The sequence below is a fragment of the Eupeodes corollae genome, chromosome 2 (assembly GCF_945859685.1).
Source record: "Eupeodes corollae chromosome 2, idEupCoro1.1, whole genome shotgun sequence".
Lineage (NCBI taxonomy): Eukaryota > Metazoa > Arthropoda > Insecta > Diptera > Syrphidae > Eupeodes > Eupeodes corollae.
Genome location: NC_079148.1, coordinates 84,418,937 through 84,440,531, shown reverse-complemented (window position 1 = coordinate 84,440,531; position 21,595 = coordinate 84,418,937). Strand labels below are relative to the sequence as shown.

At 35.1% G+C, this 21,595-nt stretch overlaps 1 protein-coding gene and 1 long non-coding RNA gene across 2 annotated transcripts; both read right to left on the bottom strand.

Moving 5' to 3' along the window:
* Nucleotides 1–6,806: 6,806 nt before the first annotated feature.
* On the bottom strand, nt 6,807–7,328 carry LOC129946721 (uncharacterized). The gene is made up of 3 exons (XR_008781635.1): nt 7,214–7,328; nt 6,971–7,155; nt 6,807–6,899 (listed from the first exon to the last, which is right to left on the bottom strand). It is a non-coding gene; the product is annotated as an uncharacterized LOC129946721 (long non-coding RNA).
* A 4,114-nt stretch (nt 7,329–11,442) lies between these two features.
* Nucleotides 11,443–15,244, bottom strand: LOC129945984 (probable methylmalonate-semialdehyde dehydrogenase [acylating], mitochondrial). Its single transcript, XM_056055981.1, has 3 exons — nt 15,088–15,244; nt 12,797–13,154; nt 11,443–12,743 (listed from the first exon to the last, which is right to left on the bottom strand). Exons 1-3 carry the CDS (start codon nt 15,130–15,132, stop codon nt 11,566–11,568), a joined length of 1,581 nt encoding a protein of 526 aa, XP_055911956.1. The 5' UTR covers nt 15,133–15,244; the 3' UTR covers nt 11,443–11,565.
* Between the last annotated feature and the right edge of the window lie 6,351 nt (nt 15,245–21,595).

Genomic DNA, 21,595 nt, shown 5'->3' with positions numbered 1-21,595 from the left:
TTTTTGGGGAAATTTAATAAATTAGAGGAGAAATTACACGCACCCTATGAAAAAGTTTATGAGGCTGATTTCCGGTTTAGCTTGTAGACAAACCAAGATGTCTACCGGGGATTTATATCTTTATATAGAGTGTTTTTGCTGAAAACCTTAACTTCTAAGCATAGAGATAGAGGAAATATATTATATAGTGTCATGACTTAATGGGTTTGCTCTCTTTAGGCCTACAAACTAGATTGAGAGAATTTTGCCCGTTAGCATAAGCATGTGTTAGTTCTCCCATGCATTTCTTATGGGAAAATCCAGATTCTATGTTGTTGTTATGGGCTTTTGGTAGAGTTTGCACAATTAAGCCTAGTACATACTTCCTCGTGAAGTGAACGTTCGCCAGTGGAGAAAGTGAACTTTTGACATTGCTCACTGGTACACACTTGTGAGTACACGTTGTGAACAAATGTCAAAGCTTCACCAACAGTTCCCGTACATTTTGCACGTGAATTGCCCGTGAACGAAAACTCTCCACTTTGTTCTCCACTCTGCTTCACGAGCAAGTTCACGGGTGAACCAAAAACAGAAATTTGTATGGGTTCACGAGATGGTTCACAAGTATGTACTAGGCTTTAGGGGGAAAACAATGTGAGGTGAACTCAGCCGTTCAAAAAAGAGATCAGTTGAATTCAAAAATTGAAAAATTAATGCAATATTTAAAGAAAAATGAATTTTACAACTTGTTTTAGTGAAAACTGTGCTAAAAATAATATTTGACTACTTTTGGTACACAAATTCTTTTTTTTGACAATTATTGGAAATGTAAACAAAACAAATCTCATTATCAATAATGCAAATTAAGGTAAACCAAAAATATTAATTTATTGAAATAAAAATATATAATGAATTTAATTTAATCCGCAGATAAAGAAGAAACCAAGGATAATGTTGCAACAAGAAAAGTGGAATCCCCCGAGTAGGAAGCCACAACGCCGACATATTTATTCTGGAGTGAAGTGGTACAAATTGAAGATAAATGTGTTCACAATAAATTTACACTCAAATTATATAAATATTTTTTGTTTTGTCTTTTAGTTAAAATTAGATTTCTCAACAAGACTTGTTCCTGGCAATCAAATCGCTCTATTTTGATGGCTTATATCCTCATTTTTAACCCTGTAGGAATGAGAAGGGCCGATTATAGCGAAGGGATCGATGTCGCAGAAGACTGAAAAGATACCTATGTATCTGAAATGCTTCATTTGTCGAGATGGATATACAATTCAAGAGTTGCTATGAAATTGAGGAATCTCTTGACATGCTAGTCATTCATAGCAAAGCCAACTTGAACAAATTCAAGTTGAATAATTGCAGCGTATTCACGTCATGTGTCACCATCTGTGCAACACAAAGCACTTCTTTCAGCCAGCTACGGATAGGCACAAGATTGCAGTGTATGCAAGTAATTCCTCATGATGTGAACAATAGTTAATTTAGGGCCCTATTATGACTCGCGAGTCGCAAGAAAAATTTAATAAATGTGACTATTTGGTATTACCGTTTGCGAATCACCTAGTTGACATTCGCCTAAAATGTCAAAAAAGTAGCGAATTGAAATCTCGCTCTATTACCACTAGCGAACATTCGCTTTTATCTGTCAGAATCGGTCGAACTGTAATTCTTCGTGACTTGAAGAAATTTACTGTTAAATTTGAAATCGGTGGTTGTTTGTTTGTTTTATTTTGTTTTGAGAATAATTTTTGAAAATAAAGTAAAATGAGTGGCACTGGAAGTAAAAAAAGGTAATGAATGCTTAAAATTAATGAATGAAATCAAGCACTTCACTTAGAACTACTGAAACTGTAGATTGCGCGAGACCCAGCTCAAAGTCACTTCCCACACTATTTTGGTAGCTTCCACTGCCGAGAAAACGCAACGCACATGCAAGTTTTATATATGGTGGAATTGCAGAACTTTGAGTAGTTTTAAATCCTGGTGTAATGATGTTTAAAATATAACCAAATGCATGCTTATTAACGCGATAATATGACACAAACCTATAAAAAGAACAATTGAATTAAACTGAAATAGAATTCACGATTTTATTCTTAAAAATTATCTGGGAGTTGAAGTGGGTTGGAGTTGTCCCTTAAACTTCTTCCTAATCTACACACCAATACTTTCTCCGCTCTTTCGTTTTCATCTTCATCTTCAAAAAATAAATCAACACTGCTTATCATATTTTGTTCTATTTATTTTACTTTTTTCCAAATTGTAAACAATATATCTCATCAACAATAATTTTCAGTTTTTGACGTTTCACCGAGTCATGACGTTACATATTTCACTTCTTAAAGTTGGTAATATTGTTCTCAAAAGCGAACGTCGAAGTTCGCCTTTCATAATACCACGACTTAGGCATTTCGCCAAATCGTTCGACTTGAGTCGAACGTTCGACTCGCGAGTCATAATAGGGCCCTTAATCTAAAGTCAGTTTTTCAAGACAGTACCTACCACCAAGGATTGGCCAATTGATCTGTTTTACTACGTTCTTTTTTTGCAGAAATTCACATTTGAATATCTTCCTTTTACATTTTTTGGCGTACTCTGTGATGTAGTTGGTAAGGATGTTTTTATAAATAATAAAATAAGAACTATCTCAATTTTTGCTTTTTCTAATTTAAATTGTAGGTCTCTGGAAATCAATTGAAATACCTTTCTTCATTTATGATTTATTGCTTTCGATGCCGTCAACATTTTCTATTCAATTCAAACCCGAATCCAGAATTAATCTTATCAATTTAAGCTCTTGAGATATTATTTTGTTTGTAATTCGAAAGCAATTTATAATATACATACTTTCTGTAGACTTTTCGAAGCTATCAATTTTATGAAATAGTTTTTTTTTTCAAAAAAAAATGTTTGATGATTATCAAAATCTATAATCAGCCTTATCACAGGCCCCGTCGTAATAGATTCGTAGTACGAACCCCGAATAATTGTATCATTGGTCCCGTCGTACTAAAAAAATTTGCTACGAAGTTCGGAGTTCGTAAAAATTGGTATCACTAGCCCCGAATGAATAGGAAGTTTGGCAGTTCTTTCTACGAACAATTATTTTGATCGGAGTTTTTAAAACGAACAAAAAATAAAATGCACGACTGGGTCGCACGAACTTGCTCCTGTATGCAAATGGTCTGTTTAAAAAAGTACTTATATGAGATTTTAAAATATACCTGTAAAATAAGTTTGGCTTCAAAGATATAAATGCCATTTGAATTGTCAAAAAAACTGCACGATCTTTGTATATGAAAACCATAGTACTCTCATGAGCAGAAACTTTTAGGGCGACGAGATGCCGAGTCGTTGGCGTGGCGTTAGTATCGAAAATGGAGAAATTCAGAGGGAGCGAGAGAAAAATATTATTCCCATTCCCGTAAGCAGCCAGCAGAATAAGGGAGATAATTAATTTTCGACCCAAAAAGTCAACACAATTTCCTTCATTTTATATGAGTCTATCCCCGTATAAGTTTTCACATTAAGAGCTTCCATATGAAGGTTGATGAATTTGTTTTTGTTTTATTTATATCAATGCATTTCATATAACAAACAAAATGGCTTAATATTGTATCTAATAAGGGGATGAAACAAACTTTTGCATGCTTAAGTCAGCTGTTTAGGATCTTTTACCGATATTTGTTTTTGTTTACATTCATTAGTCTGCTTTTACTTGGGTACGATCTTTGTATATGAAAAATGGTTTCTATTATCTATAAAGCTACAATGCGATTCATATAGATTCAACTTGTTCCTTAAAAGCTTTTTTCCTTTAGATAGCTTTATTGTTATTTCATATTAAAAGAACCAGGATGGAAAATAAATAAGATAAGAAGGAGGCAGACCATGAATGTTTAAATTGCAAGGCGATCGCCTATTGGTTGTGTAGTTAGGTAGCAGGTAGATGTCTAAAACGACCATAGAATAGTTCACTTGGCGTGCTTAGCTTTATGGAGATAGATAGATAAGTACATGTTTATGATGATAATAAAGGAATGCTATTGGTGGCTAGAAGGTACATACTACATTCCTTCTTAAGTTTTCAGCGCAAACATGGAGTTATTACGTTCAGTCTATTTTTTTCACTAAAGTTTCTTTAACTTTTACTAAGTATTTATTTTTTTATATAGGCGAAGGCCAGGTTGTTTCACAACCTTATTCGTAAAGAATAATATTTTAAAATCACATATACAAAGTTACCAAGATAATACTTCTTGATAGACTCTTTAAAGTAGATTGTTGATTAAATATATCATATAAATGTGTACCAAATGCATTAATTTGGATGAAAGATAGGAATGTAATTACAATTTTGTCAAAATAATGCGCTCTTTCGGGCTCATGCACAATAAAAATAATTAAAAAAATAATATTTTAAGATTCAAAATTTTACCTGAAAAATAAGTTTGTCTTCAAAAATTTAAATGCCATTTTATAAATAAAAAAACTGTTAATTTTCCAAATTTTTTTTTTGAAAATCGTTAGAGCGGTTTTTTTTTAAGTTAATTTTTTATATATAAAATTTTCCAATTTTGTTCTAAAAATATTTTTGGAATGCAGTTGTTTAGTGATTGTAAATATATGTCTTACGTTTGAATTTCGTAAAAAATTGGTGTCCCGTTTTTGAGATATAGAGTTTTGAAAAATAAAAATTCAATATTTTTTAAAAAATCCAAACAATTAAAAATTGCATTTTTGTTAATCAAATATTGTTGAGGCAATATAGGAGCTTATTCAGAAAAAAAATTATTGAAATCAGTTCATGAGTTGCTGAGAAAATTAAAAAACAAAATAACGGTTCTATGAGCGGTACCTTTCCTGAGCAATACAAAAATATGCTTTTCTTATAAAAAGAAGCCAAGTTAAAAAATAAAATTTTAGAGAAAATTTAAAAAAAATCTATCGGTTTGTTTTTGAGAAAATTCGAATTTACGGTTTTTGACCAAAAAAATTGTATGGGGGCCACTGTTAGTTTTGATCTTAAAAAAAAATGAAAAAAACGCCTAACGCGAATCTGCTCAAAACCTTAACTTCTAAGTTTGAACTCAATCAACCCAATGGTTTAGGCTGTAGGAGCGTGGACAGACAGACAAAACCGACCGGACGGAATCGCGGGACCCACTTTTTTCGACTTCTCTACCATCGTAATATCACGTTTGATTAAAATCTCGAGTTCGAAATTTTGCACGAATGCAAAACTTGCCATATCCTATATGTCGCAAGTAATTAAGCTTGCGAAGATAATTAAATAAAAATAAAATATATGAAAAGAATCATGTAAGTTTTACTATTGTTTTAATGTGAAAGTGCTTACCTATGTTTTTTTTTATTTTTTTTTTTTTTGAAGGGCAAATAAAGTTATCACAAATAAAATTCAATTCGAAAGGTTTTATGAAAAGTCTTCAAGAAAAACTTGAAATTGCCCAAGGATTTTCAAAAATCCCTAAGGAGGAAGTATATTTTTTCTGGGAGGCAGTAAAAATAGAGTTAAATAGTTAAAGGCCCACCTTGTAAGGACACCTCTAGCTGGAAAAAAGTAAATTGAATAAATTAGTCCAAACTTTTTTATAATTTAATTTAATTCTTAAGTGTGGTTAGATTGGAAGGCATAAATCAAGAGAAAAATGGTTGAGAACAAATAGAATGCATTTTTGTAGCAGCCTCGAAGAAGGTGTCATAAGACTGAATGGCCTTGAAACTTTGACCAGCGGAATAAAAGATCCACAATCTTTTGGATTTGAAAATTCTTCAAAGCCTTTGGAATCAAATGAACCTTGTGAAGAGAACCAACTTGCCGATGTTTCGATGTCATCAGACGTATGTAGTTGATGTGAGAAATGTTCCACGGCGGCGTCTTTCAACCACTTCGCGTCAGTCATATGATTCATCCAGTCTTCGTGTATTTTCTTCATTTATTGCAAAGAGTGCAACGACAATACTATCAATTTTTAAAGACAAAAACAAATAAAAACAAGAACAAATCGAAAGATGAAAAACGAACTTTTATTTAATTTTCTTACTTTGACGCATATCAGCTGATTTTAAAACTCCGAAATTAGTAATTCGGTGTGCCAATGCTTTCTTGAATTCGTTCGGGGCTTATGATGTAAATGTATTCGTATTCGTAGCGTAACACAATTTTCGGGGACTCGCTACGAGGGACTCTGTGATAGGGGTGATATCTTCCTTCAATATTTTCTGCCCTTACAATATTTTACTATTTCCTATAACGAATATTTAGTCTTGAGATTATAACATCAAGTTCTTGTAATATATTGAAAGAAAAAAATACAAAAATTAATAATATAAATAAAATAAAATAAAACCGGAATTGGGATTTGTAATCAGCATCCAAAATTAAACGAAGTGTTTATTATTTATAACCACAAAAAGAATCACAATCTAGGTAAGATTTATGAGTCTTATAACTAATAAGAAATTACGAAAACCAAGTGAAATAAACAAAATGATTTAAACTGGTTTGTGGTTTATGTGACGCATACTTTGAAGTAGTCTTGCCATCATAAGCCTTCTGGTCAACGGAAGCACAATTAAATTTTAGTAAGTTGATTGGTTTAAAATTATAAAACTCCCACTGATAATTCGATCCGTTGTTTAAAAAATTGTGGCAAGTCGTTTGTGAAATTGTTTTGCGAGGCTAATTCCAAAATCCCAATCGGACCATTTTATAAATGCACAATTTCCGGTTGTATTATTTTTGGAAATTTTCGGCAGGTGAATGTTGCCGGAAATTCTTAAACCATCGGTGTCGATGGTCTTCTATCTAAATCCAGTTAGTTCTTTTGCTGATTTAATAAGAACTTTTTATTTAGGAATTCGGCTTCTATTTTTTCTGTCTTTATAAGAAAATTCTAAAATAGTACATATGTACGAAAATGATAAGTTTTTCATTATTCAAAAGACTTACCAATGATATTTAATTTCCTGTAATTTAGGAAGTGATCTCCCAGCAGGTTGCTTCAATGTGGACATTCATTTCATCATCTACGTGGTCTGCGTCGGCCTAACTAGACGCAGTAGCCGATGACTCGGTCAGCAGTGTCCTTTCCGTTCTCTAATGAGATATTTGGCGTTACAAGCATTGATTTAGATCTATAACGTGAAGATTAAGCAAGTTAATCACGATATGATTGTTTCGATTTGTACTTACACAATTGAACCTCAAGTGCTGTTGCACTCCATTGAACAGGAAGATGTTGCTTTAGTTGCAGCTGCAAGAGCGTTTTTTTGGTCGGTTTGTACCATACTTCTTGGCAGCTGATGAATGGGCATAGGACGTTAGAAATCCTAAAGAACCAAAGAATTTAAAATTTCCGTGTCAGAGGAAATATATTATCTAGAGTCCCGACCGGTACCCGTCCTACCTGAAACACCCTCAAATTTTATTCGAGGTGAACTCTCTCAAATTCGAGGTAAACTCTCTCAAATTCGCTATCGGTGAATGCATGTGAGTGGAGAAAAAAAAGCAAAATGGGGGATTGGGCTAAAAAGAAACTTATGGAGTTTTTGTGACCTGTCAAAAATGACAATCAATTTTGCAAAACAAAACAATGGGTTTCGGATTTTAAGAGTAAGTTTTTGTTAATTGTTTTGATTTTTAATATAATTTGATATTTTTCAGACCAAAATTTTTTATAATGAAGGAGGTATATACAAGTTAATTTCTTAAATAAAAAGTAAGTCAAATTGCAGTGAAGGATGTGGAACAATAATCTATTTATTTTATAGTCTGTCTTTTCATTTTAGATAGTGCCATAATGCAGGAAGCAATTTCCTTTAAGTAATCTGGAAGGCAAACCAAACAAGGCGCTGATTTGCAGGTAATTTTTTTGTATATTGTATTTCTCTTAACAAAATAATATCAATGTTTTTAACTACAAATACTGCCCATTGTTTTTGTATGTACTTCTCAACGGCAATAGCTGACGCAGTAGTTGACGGCGGAGGTGTCACCATCAAAACCATTAGAAACAACACCACCAAGTCAATGATGCAAGTGGAAGTTTTGCCATGTAATAGTCGACCGCTGATGCCCTTCTCCATCAATTGTGTAAGTACGTATCGAAACATTCATATCGTAGTAAGCAAGCTTAATCTTCATCTTCTAGTTGTAAAGAGTACTACCAGTCTGCAGTTCTTCAAGAGACGCAAACAAAACAAGAATACAATCGCAGGAAGACTTCAAACCTTGACTGTGAGTTCAAATTTTAAATCTACAACGAATCCATTCATTTTGCTCCTAAGGATCGCACTGGCTTAACGGTGGCAATCAATCGGAGGCAAATGAGCTGTTGCGACAAAAATCCCCAAGGAGCCAAACAGATTCAGATCAGTCGCTCGGCAGCTACTGACGATGTCGGCGAGTTGAATCCATCGAATTTCACACAGAAAATCAACATCAAAAAAGTAAGTCAACTTCCATTTCAGATTTCCTTATATAATGAAAATTAATTTCTTTATAGTCACGACAATACAGCAGCGTCATGGTCAACCTGCCGATCAACCATTGAACCATTCACAGTGAACAACCTCTATTCGTAGCGGAAGCGATCTCTGCGTTGTCGACAATGCGAACACAATGTCATCAAGCCGGAGTACCACCCAGGATCGATCAAGTATTGCATTCAATTGTTTGCTAACTACCATGTGCCCGACGTTTTGCTTATGCGTTGTGAAAAGCTACTGAAGCCTTGCACGCCCACTGAATTGGTCCTCAAGCTAACTAACCCAACGATGTACCATATGACCACAACCATTATGAAACTGCCAACCAAGGAAGAGGAACGGCGAATGATCGACTTCGAATAAAAGTTCAACGAAAGAAGGACTGAAACCAGGCGATGATGTTACCCTTAGTTTCTTGATGAAATACACTTTTGTGAATACATACACAAGCCCGAAAAGAAAGAACGTCAAAAACACGCATTATCATCGAAAGTTTTTGTAAAAGTTGGTCAAATTGAAGCCTAGATTTATTTCTATGTATATCTAGAAAATAATTTTTTTTGCAAACAACTTGTTTATTTATTTTGAGCTATAGTGTAATTTTGTATACATATATTGTAAATTCTACTGTTTCTTTGCTGACTAGGATTATTTTTATTCAAAATTATTTATGTTTTACTTTACTTTAATAATAAAGAAATTTGTTTTGAATTCAAAGATGTTGGTGCTTTTTGCTTCAGGGGTTGAATTCGGTTGAATCAAGTGAATTTTGAAGAATATACAAATGGTAATGTACAAATTGATCGGATTAGCCAATATAAAACATCCCATTTCGGTTGTTTGGGGGCAGCACAACTCGAACCTTGAACAAAATGGGAGCTCCATAACTAAAATGTTTACCCTCCCATTTAAACGATATAAATTTTAATGTGGTAATAATCTAAACATTGTTTTTATTCATATACTCAACCTTACCATTTTGAACTGATCGATTCCAAATCGATATGTATGCTTTATTGAAGCCACACCATAATAGTTCTTACTTCTAAGCCCGAAGTTAAGCTATTATGTACATATTTCTTCTTAGCTACATGTTCTCAAAATAAGAAACACTCATTTTGAACATTATTTTTTTTCAATATATTACAAGTTATAATCTTAAGACTACAAATTCTAAACAGCAAATAGTGAACATTTGTAAACGGAATATTAAAAGAAAATATTGTAGATCTGGAACATCATTACATTTTTTTGAAAAAAACTACTTTATGAATTTAGAGAGCCACGAGTATGAGTACCTTCTATTTAAAAAAAATAATATCTCAAGAAACTAAATTGATGAAGTTATTCCTGGAGTTGGGTTTAAATTAAATTGAATATGTTGACGGCATCGAGAGCAATACATCATTGATGAATTGGAAGGCATTTAAGTTAAGTTCGAAGACCTACAAGTTAAATAAAAAAGAGAGACAGAATTAAGATAGTTCCTATTTTATTATTTATAAAAATATTCTTACCATCTACTTCTCTTAAGCTTCACTTTATCGTACTTTTGATTATAGTGAATTAACGATTGCCAATGTCATGAAGAATGGCTTGTGTAGACTGCAATCCTTCGCCTGTCGGTGGCTGGCTTAAAGAAGTACTTTGCATTGCACAGATGGTGACACATGACGTGCTTGTGCTATTGCTATAAAATGCTTCAATTGATCCAGCAATCCCTTAACTTCATAGCCACATTTTCACACATTTCAGACCGGTTTCATCACGAAGATTTTCAGTCTTCTGCAAATATCTTTCCCTTCGCTTTAATCTGTTCCTCTCATTCCTACAGTTGGGTTAAAAATTGAGGACATAAGAACCTATGAGAATAGAGCGATTTGGTTGCTAGGAACAACATCTTGTCATCAAGTGTAATTTCAACTAAAAAAACAACAATATTCAATTTTCCGTTGCAGAATAGATACGTTGGTGTTTTTGGCTTCCTTCTGGGAATTCCACTTCTTCTGTTGCAACATTCTCTATGGTTTCTCTTTTATCTGAGGATTTAATTAAGTACAAATTCATAATATATTTGTATTTGAATAAATTGATATTTTCCATTTTAATTGTCTTACCTTCATTTGCATTACTGGGAATGAATTTTGTTTTGTTTACATTTTGTTGAGTTGTCAAAATTCTCACCTCGTTGTTAATCTGTCAAAACTGGTCTTAACTCAAATTGGTCCACGTTTGCATTGCAGTCCTATGGTGCGTCTATACTTACTGTATGATATTTTTTGTTTTTAGATAAACTTTTTATAAAAATCATAGAATTTGTTTGCCAAACTCAGTCAAATATTATTTTTAGCACAGTTTTCACTAAATAGAAGTTTCAAAATTCATTTTTCTTAAAATATTGCATTAATTTTTCAATTTTTGAATTTAACGGATCTCTTTTTTGAAGGGCTGAGTTTACCTCACATTTTTTTCCCCGCAGTCGAGCAATATGGGCACAAATTCCATAACAACTACATTCATAATGGCTTGGTCCCATAAGAAATGCACGGGACAACTAACACATGCTTATCCTTATGGACAAAATCCTTTCAATTTATGTTGTAGGCCGAAAGAGAGCAAACCCATTAAGTCGGGACTCTAGATAATATATTTCCTCTATGATCTGTAGTTTGAAATTTTACACGAATGTAAAACTTGCCATATGTGTAGGTAATCCAAATTATGTCGCAAGTAATTTTGAAATAGCCGAAGGCATACAACATCTGCTATCCTTAACTGCTGCTATTTGGTTATTGGCTTCCGTTTTTGTAATCTTCAAAAAAATAATTAATGGTCTTCTATATAAAATGCTTAAAATAAATTTAAATCTTTATGATACATATAAGTACAAACCTATTTAATTAGTCATTTGATTGAGTAATAAAACAAACTGTGTCTCTTAGTTTACTTGGTTTAATTTCTTCAACACAGAATTATACGTACATTTGTATATCTAGGTACAACTATAAATGCAAATCGGTTTTATAATAGATTATAATATTTATTTTATATTCATTTTTATTTCATAGTGGGCATTGCGACTGCAGCTTGAGTGTGACTAACATCATTTTGGCGCCACAATTGAGTCACAGTCTTAGTTTGAGTGAAGAACTTAACTCCCTGTTTGCCATAAAAGTGGTGGTCACCCAAAAAACTGCCACGGGTTCCAGTAAATGAGAACATTGGCAATGGCACTGGAATTGGCACATTTATACCCACTTGTCCAACGTCAATTTCATTAACAAATTTTCTTGATGTTGCACCATTAGTTGTGAAAATAGCTGTTCCATTTCCATATGGGTTTTCATTGATAAGTGAAATTGCATCATCAATTGTGTCTGTTGTCAAAATGACGAGAACAGGTCCAAAAATCTCTTCCCTATAGCATTTCATCTGTGGATTGACATTTGACAAAATCGTTGGTCCAACGAAATTACCCTTCTCGTATCCAGAAACTTTAATATGTCGCCCATCTAAGATTAAATCAGCTCCTTCATCGATTCCTGACTGAATTAAATCCAAAATTCTTTGCTTAGATTGTGGGCTAATGACTGGCCCAACGTCAGTTCCAGGAAGATGTCCAGCATTAACCTTCAAACTGCGGGCTCGTTCAACTAAATCTGGAATCCAATTACGAGCTTCTCCTACAAATATAGCAGTTGAAAGAGCCATACAACGTTGACCGGCAGCTCCAAATGCTGCTCCTGTTAATTGATTTAAAGTGTTTTCTTTGTTGGCATCAGGCATTATCACACCATGATTCTTTGCACCCATGTTACTTTGGACACGTTTTCCATTACGGCCTGCACGTTCATATATGTATTTACCGGCTTGATCCGAACCGACAAATGAAACTGCTTTGATCCCAGGAGCATCGCAGATAAAATTAACAGCATCATTCGTACCATGAATTACATTTACTACTCCTGGTGGGCATCCGGCCTCATTTAAAAGCTCCATAAGAATCATTGTAGCTCCAGGAACGCGTTCTGAAGGCTTAATAATACTTGTGTTTCCACAAGAAATAGCTATTGGAAACATCCATAAGGGAATCATTGCAGGAAAGTTAAAGGGAGCGATGCCAGCCGTTACCCCTAATGGCAAAGTTAATGAGTAAGAATCCATATCTTTCGCAATATTTGTCACATTTTCACCCATTGTTAGTGATGGAATGCTGCAGCAATGTTCAACTACCTCTAAAAAAAAAGAAGTTAAATCAAGTAAGACAATTTTTACACCATCTACTTACGAAGCCCACGTAATACATCACCTTCAGCATCAACCAGTGTCTTTCCTTGCTCCAGAGTTATGTTTTTCGCTAACGCATTCATATTCTTTTTTATAAGAGCTTGGAAATTAAACATGATTTGCTGTCGTGATAGAACAGATGTTTGAGACCAACTCTTAAAAGCTTTTCGTGAAGAATCCAACGCTTGTTGCATTTCCTCAGCAGTTGAATTAGGTACTCGTGTGACCACATCATTAGTAGCTGGATTGTGTAGTTCAATCCAATTTTTCGTTTTTGATTCAACGAATTTGCCATCGATGAATAATTTTGTAGTTGGAACAGAGCCCGATGAATAATATCGTTGTGTTATGAATCCGATCTATTTAAGAAATTTTCATGTGCATGTCACTAATTAACATAATATATAAAATATGTACATAAGTTTAAAATAAAAGCAGAAATAAATTGTGTGTAGGTATCTAAAGTAAGTAATTTCTATAACAAATTTTTCGGAAAACGTATATCCTAAATTGTTCTTTTGTTTATTAGTTTCGTTCAAGTGTTTTACCTAAAAAAAATTAAAATACCTAAAAATACTGTATAATTACATGATGTATGTACGAGTAAAAAATTGTAATAGGTACTAAAAAACCATTTTAAATAATGTAATAGTGAAACTTGGAACATGTTAAACTTGTACAAAATAATAATTAAAGTCTGATTTAATGTTTTATGTGAAAGTGTGTTCGTTTTTAGCAGTAGGAAAAGTGGTAAAAATTAAGTATGATCATCTCTTACTTGCACCCTCTTTAAATGCGTGTGAATAAAAAAATACTAGGGGGATTTTCGGGGGACCTTCAGCACGCTTCTAAGTATTAACAGCTGCGTCGGTTCTAATTACAACATTTTTTGAGTTGTAATTATTTGAAACTTCTGGTTGTTTTTCAGCTTTTATTCCAGAACTATTATTATTCCTATTATGAAATCAATAGACATTAATTATTGTTTGAACTTACATACGTCCCGATTTTGTCCTGAATCCACAACGATTTTTATTGAAAATGTTTGTTGAGTGCAAGTTCCCAGAACGCTCAAAATATTCTCCACAACATTCAGAAGGTTATCAATCTTTTGTATGTCCATTCGGCTATCATCGATATTCCACTACTCAATTTTATAGAATGTTCTGTATTTTTATTATTTTATTAAAAGATTCGCTTTTAAAAATGTCAAAAGATATGAATAAATATTCGCTTTGTATACTCAATGTTTTTTGTAAGCAATGTACATAAATTAAAATCTCTCATTAGCGGACCTCACAATTTATATTAACTATGAAACAAATATGACTTAATATGAGAAGATATTCAACTAGCTACTCGTTTAAAACAAATCTTTTAAGCAGTGTTTAGTTTTGTCTATTTTACAAGACAAATCTTTATATGCGGAACATTTTATGGGTAATTTATGACAAGGGCCCATATGTGCCCTTGCCGTTCAAAAACCGAGATGTATGTACATGTAATAATATTTTCAAAAGCTTGCTCCGTTTATACTTTACGATATACGACTCATCCCAAACCGAAGTAAAATGTCTATTTTGACTTGAATAATAATACGTTTCAACAACGAATAATGAATTTTAAATGGAGTTGAACTTGAATTTCTTCACATTAAAATTCACTCCTCTTTTAAAATCAAATTTACATAAATGTTTATCAAATCAATGCAACAAAATCATGAATTGGACAGGCACACACATTTGTTTCTACGCAAGCTTATCTTTTTATTAACTATACTCTATATTTATACTATCTTTTCCAGTCTAAAAATCGTTATAGCAGGTACATATACACACATATACATAATATTATATTGGCGAACTGATAATTTTAAATTAAAAGCATGGACCTTATTATTTAATATTCAATTACGTAGATACTAATAAAGTAGAAACTAAATTTACTTACATATTGGCTTATCACAAAAACTTATTTTCACTTAATTTATTTATTCCGATTAGCAAAACATATGCCTCTTTCCTAGAAATTAAAAAATTAAACCTACTACAGAAAATGTACATATGTATGTATGTACATATGAGAAATAACAATTTAAAATCATTTATTTCTGTTGAAGTGATCTAAACAATTAACCCTTTAAAATGCACACGTTTTCTATACAATAAACAAAATTATGTAATTTTTAGACACACTTCACTGGATTAAACATAAATACATATGTATGTATATATTTAGAATACTATTGTTCCAGTAATATTAAATACTTAATATAAAATTTACTGAACCTACCTCTGTCCTGATCAAATGCACGAAAGACATTTTTGAACGATACATAATGGCAAAACCAAAAACTATAACGAAACCTTAGAAATGTCAGCCGGTGAGAGTAGTGGTTCACGTTCAACTGGATCTGGAACTAAAAACAAAATATAATGATCTTCTGATCAAAAACACTCTATATGAAGATATAAATCTTTCGTACGTATCAAAAACACTCTAGTAAAGATATAAATCCTTCGTACGTATCACCCTCCAAAACCCATTTGTTTACATTGTTGTATTTGTAATGTGAACGAATTCAACGAGAAAAAATTGACGTGTTTTCACGCATACATAGACACACTTACTGAGTTTTTTGGGGAAATTTAATAACTTAGAGGAGAAATTACACGCACACTGTGAAAAAGTTTATGAGGTTGATTTCCGGTTTAGCTTGTAGGCAAACCAAGATGTCTACCGGGGATTTATATCTTTATATAGAGTGTTTTTGGTACGTATCATCCTCCAAAACCCATTTGTTTACATTGTTGTATTTGTAATGTGAACGAATTCAACGAGAAAAAATTGACGTGTTTTCACGCACACATAGACACACTTACTGAGTTTTTTGGGGAAATTTAATAAATTGGAGGAGAAATTACACGCACACTATGAAAAAGTTTATGAGGCTGATTTCCGGTTTAGCTTGTAGGCAAACCAAGATGTCTACCGGGGATTTATATCTTTATATAGAGTGTTTTTGCTTCTGATCAAAAACACTCTATATGAAGATCAAAAACACTCTATATGAAGATATAAATCTTTCGTACGTATCACCCTCCAAAACCCATTTGTTTACATTGTTGTATTTGTAATGTGAACGAATTCAACGAGAAAAAATTGACGTGTTTTCACGCACACATAGACACACTTACTGAGTTTTTTGGGGAAATTTAATAAATTGGAGGAGAAATTACACGCACACTATGAAAAAGTTTATGAGGCTGATTTCCGGTTTAGCTTGTAGGCAAACCAAGATGTCTACCGGGGATTTATATCTTTATATAGAGTGTTTTTGATGAAGATATTAATCTTTCGTACGTATCACCCTCCAAAACCCATTTGTTTACATTGTTTTATTTGTAATGTGGACGAATTCAACGAGAAAAATTGACGTGTTTTCATGCATACATAGAATAAACTACTGAGTTTTTAGGGGAAATTTAGGGGAGAAATCGCACGCATACTTAAATGAGTGTATGAGTCCGATTTCCGGTTTAGCTTGTAGGCAAACCAATATGTTTATCTTTACTAGAATGTTTTTGATACTGATCATACCAACACACTACCATATAAAGACCGAAATCTTTCGTACGTTTTACATTCAGCTCTGAAACCCATTTGTTTACGTTTTTGTGTTTGTAATTTTGACATAACGTCTATTTTGAAATGTGAAATCCACCAACAGTTCGATGCGGTGTATTTACTTCTTTTGACAGATGTTTTATTTTATTAAATTGCTTTGGTGAGAATTTTACTGTCTACGACGAACTGTTGGTGAATCATTTACATAAAACTAAAAATATTAAACATTTATTTGTTCTTTATGTGGCAACACATATTAAACAACTTTCATTCAGTCATTATGTATATATTTTATATAGTACTATTAAGAAGAGGAACGAACGAATCGACATCTTTGAGGTGAGGCGTGGAGATGATGGAATTAATATATACATAATTCTATATTCTGCCAAAGATTTAATATATTTTTCCTTATCAACCAATGTAGCATCAAAATTGTCCATTTTATGTCATTTTGTCATTAATTTGTGGTGACTATAGCAGTGGTGCATTGACTTAAGCAGTGGGGAATTGATATTAGCATAGTTTAAGCTTGTAGGCAAACCTTACTTACTTACTTAAGGTGGCGCTGCAGTCCGGGGCGGACCTGGGCCTCAACCAACAAGCGTCTCCAGCCAGCTCGGTCCCTAGCTAGCTGTGTTCAGTTTCGCACGCCAAGTTGAGGTCCTCTCCCACCTGCGTGCGCCACCTGAGTCGCGGTCTTCCTCTACTGCGCCGTCCCTCGGGATTGAATTCGAAGACCTTCCGGGCTGGAGCGTTGATGTCCATCCGCTCTACATGACCTAGCCATCTAAGCCGTTGGACTTTAATTCTGCTTACTAGGTCAGTGTCGCTGTACAGCCCGTACAGTTCGTCGTTATATCTTCTCCTCCATTCTCCATCTATGCGTACGGGACCAAAAATCACCCGAAGAATTTTTCTCTCGAAGCATCCTAAGACGTTCTCATCATTCTTTGACAGGGTGCAGGCTTCAGCACCATAGATGAGAACCGGGATGATGAGTGTCTTATAGATGGTGATTTTACATGCTCGAGAGAGGACTTTACTTCTCAATTGCCTTCTAAGTCCAAAGAAGTTATTCTTCGTGTTAATAGCGGTGCCTAGGTAGACAAAGTCCTTAACTACCTCAAAGTTATAGCTGTCCATGGTGACGTTTTGTCCAATACGTCGTCGTTCAGTGTCCTTTTTTGATGACAGCATATACTTGGTCTTGCCCTCATTGACCACTAAACCCATCTTCTTCGCTTCCGTCGCAATGCTCAAAAACGCTCCACTGACATCACGCTTTGATCTTCCAATTATGTCAATATCATCTGCGTATCCGAGTAATTGGATGGACCTTTGGAAGATTGTGCCTCTAGTGTTGACGATTGAGTTTTGCACGATTCTTTCCAGAACTATGTTGAAGAAGTCGCATGACAGTGCATCGCCTTGTCTAAATCCTTTTTTGACATCAATTGCATCGGTAAGATCTTTTCCGACCTTGATAGAGCAGCGTGCATTCTCCATCGTCATTGCCTCTGTAGTTGGCGCAGTTTAGAGGGTCTCCTTTCTTATGTATCGGGCACACTATGCTGAGATTCCACTCATCGGGCATGCTTTCTTCCGACCATATTTTGCAGATGAGTTGGTGCATACTCCCTACCAAGTCATCGCCTGCTGCTTTGAATAGTTCGGCGGTGATGCCGTCAGCTCCAGCAGCTTTGTTTGACTTAAGTGTAGATATAGCTATCTTCACTTCGTCAAGGTCGGGTAGGCGGAATTGTTGATCTGCGTCGCCGAGGTTGAGTGGTTCTATCTCCCTTACAGCGGAATTCGGTTCGTCATCGCCGTTATATAATTTGGAGAAGTGATCTTTCCATATTCTCAGCATCGACTGTGGTTCTGCTACGATGTTCCCTTGATCGTCTTTACAGGCTTCGGTTCGTGGCTGGTACCCTTGGGAGTTTTTTTTTACCTTTTGTAAAAATTTACGAACCTCATTCCTGTTGTGACATCCCTCTATCTCCTCGATCGCGCGCTTCTCATGCTCTCTTTTTTTCCGTCTAAGAAGCCGGTGTTCCTCTCTCCTCTTCTGCTCGTAGAGCTCGCGAGCAGCTCTAGTCCTTTTGTGCAGCGCCGTTTTGTAAGCCTCTTGTTTCGCTGCGTGAGCTTGCCGGCGTTCGTCGTCAAACCAGGGGTTTCGCTGTGGTGGCCGTGTGAAACCTAGCACTTCAGAGGCGGCATCTCTGATGGCTGCAAGGCAATGTTGCCACTAGTTTTCAATGCTTAATGCAGGAAGCATAGAACTCCTTAAGAGGTTATTAGAGACTCGATCGGAAAAGGACATGGCAGTCTCTTGCGATTGTAGCCGTCTAACGTCGAATCTTCTCACAGTACTTCCTTGTTTTGGCTTGGATCGGGATATCCGTAGCCGTACCTTGGCTACAACGAGGTAGTGGTCCGAGTCAATGTTGGCCTCTCGGAATGTTCGGTTATCCTGGATACTGGAGAAGTGTCGTGCGTCGATCGCAATGTGGTCAATCTGGTTGACGGTTGATTGATCAGGAGATTTCCATGTCCCCTTGTGGATATTAAGATGCGTGAACTGCGTACTAGCTACCAGAACGTCTCACCCCGCAGCGAAATCGACCAGCCTGAATCCGTTGTCGGAGGTATTGTCGTGCAGGCTGTATCTCCCGATTATGCCACCAAAGATGTCTTCTCTTCCTAGCTTGGCATTAAGATCTCCTAAAACAATTTTAATGTCATAGCCAGGGCACTGCTCATATGTCTTGTCCAAGAGCTCGAAGAATATGTCTTTGGTGTCTTCATCTTTCTCCTCTGTTGGGGCATGCGCGCATATTAGGCTTATGTTAGCGAATTTAGCCTTGATGCGGATTGTCGTGATGCGCTCGCTCACATTGTTGAAACTCAAGACTTTTTGCCTGAGCCTAGTTCCAACAACAAATCCACACCCAAATAGACGCTGTCTATGTTCTCGGTAGCAGTCGCCGTAGTAGATATCGCAGTCTTTTAGTTTGCGTCTGCCCGGTCCATCCCATCGCACTTCTTGGATGGCTGTAATATCTGCCTTGCAGCAGTTTAGGGCTTCCGCTAATTGTTCGGCTGCACGTGGTCTGTCAAGGGACCTAACATTCCACGTACATATCCGAAGTTCGTTGTCCTTATTTTGTTTGCGTGGGTTGTCAACAGTGAATAACTCCAAGGAAGGGGAGCCGGATGAACTGCTCCTTATAGGCCTGGGCTCCGAATATGTCGAAGAAGATCTATAAGGTGTTCACTAAGTAGTTCGACCTTACTGGAACTGTAGACACCACCGTTGATTCTATCTCGAGAATTCGTCCGCTGCCGCCTGCATAAGGAGAGGTGCCTTAGTAGAAACACCTCTCCCCCCCCTCTCTCGTTTGCTGCCCCTAACAACTTTCCACTGGGGTTGGAACCCAATCTCCAGTTGAGGTACTAGGCACCCGATGTTCACCACGGGGAGGTGAGAGTAGGAGTTGATAGACAGAGGTGGGTTTTGAGAAAAACTTGTGGACGCTTGTGTCCTCTTGAATGCACATGTCTACCATTTGAACATCAGGCAAACCAGAATGACAGATTAGTTTTCGATCTTTATTTAGAGTGTATTATTGAATATATTATAATAGTTTTCTTCCATAAACGTCAATCGTTGTCTCCAATCAACTTCTCTTTTTATGTTGAACTCTTTAACCAATTTAAGTCTCTTTCTAATTTTGTATATGCTTGTTATGTTATGATATGGGCACATCTTTGAAAGAGAATCCTAACAAATTTTGGAATTTTGTAAAATCAAAGAAAAAATCAGATTGCTTTCCAGTTAACTTTACTTACAAGAACCTTTCGTTAGTTAAAACTGTTGATATCTGTAACGCTTTCGCAACAAATTTCCAGGAATCTTTTGTTAATAGCGCTCAAGAAGTTGATGAAGTATATTTTCATAATCTTTACTCCTTTTCGCAAACTAGCTGTAGTCACATGCTACAGAGTACGGTCCTTAATGTTTTATCCATAGAGGAAATATATTATCTAGAGTCCCGACCGGTACCCGTCCTACCTGAAACACCCTCAAATTTTATTCGAGGTGAACTATCTCAAATTCGAGGTAAACTCTCTCAAATTCTCTATCGGTGAAAACATGTGAGTGGAGAAAAAAAAGCAAAAAAAAACTTATGGAATTTTTGTGACCTGTCAAAAATGACAATCAATTTTGCAAAACATGCAAAACAAAACAATAGGTTTCGGATTGTAAGAGTAAGTTTTTGTTAATTGTTTTGATACTATTTGATATTTTTCAGACCAAAATTCTTTATAATGAAGAGGGTATATACAAGTTTACTTCATTGAATAAAAAGTAAGTCGAATTGCAGTGAAGTATCAAGTAGGTGCAACAATAATCGATTTATTTTATAGTCTGTCTTTTTATTTTAGATAGTGCCAATAACATACTCTCATGCAGGAAGCAATTTACCCAAGAAATCTGGAAGTCCAATCACACAAAGCGCTGGTTTGCAGGAAGATTTTTTGTATATTATATTTCTCTTAACAAAATAATATTAAAGTTTTTAACGACAGATATCCATTGTGTTTGTATGTACTTCTCAAGGGCCATAGCTGAATACAATCGAAGGAAGACTCCAAAATCGCTTAAATTCCAACCTTGACTGTACAATAAGTGAATTAAAATATTAAATCTAAAACGAATACAATCATTTTGCTCTTAAGGATCGCACTGGCTTAACGGTGGCAATCATTCAGGAGTACCATCCAGGATCGATCAAGTATCGCATTCAATTGTTTGCTAACTACCATGTGCCCGACGTTCTGCTGGTGCGTTGTGAAAAGCCACTGAAGCCTGACACGTCCACTGAATTGATCCTCAAGCTAACTAACCCAACGGTGTACGATATGACCACAACCATTATGAAACTGCCAACCAAGGAAGAGGAACGGCGAATGATCGACTTCGGATAAAAGGTCAACGAAAGGAACCAAAGAAAATAACAAAAAAATCGAATTGGATGTTTCTCTTATTTTTTTTTATAGATTCACCACTTGGAGAAAGTCCAATAAAGTAACAATCAAATTGAACTTCACACCTGAAGAAGGACTAAAACCAGCCGATGATGTTTCCCTTATGGCTGAAACA

Coding starts and splice junctions, on each gene's coding strand:
- LOC129945984 (XM_056055981.1), bottom strand. CDS start 15,132: ATGTATCGTTCAAAAATGTCTTTCGTGCATTTGATCAGGACAGAG. Junction 13,155..15,087: donor TGCATTTGATCAGGACAGAG/GTAGGTTCAGTA, acceptor TTTCTTAAATAG/ATCGGATTCATAACACAACG. Junction 12,744..12,796: donor TGATGTATTACGTGGGCTTC/GTAAGTAGATGG, acceptor CTTTTTTTTTAG/AGGTAGTTGAACATTGCTGC.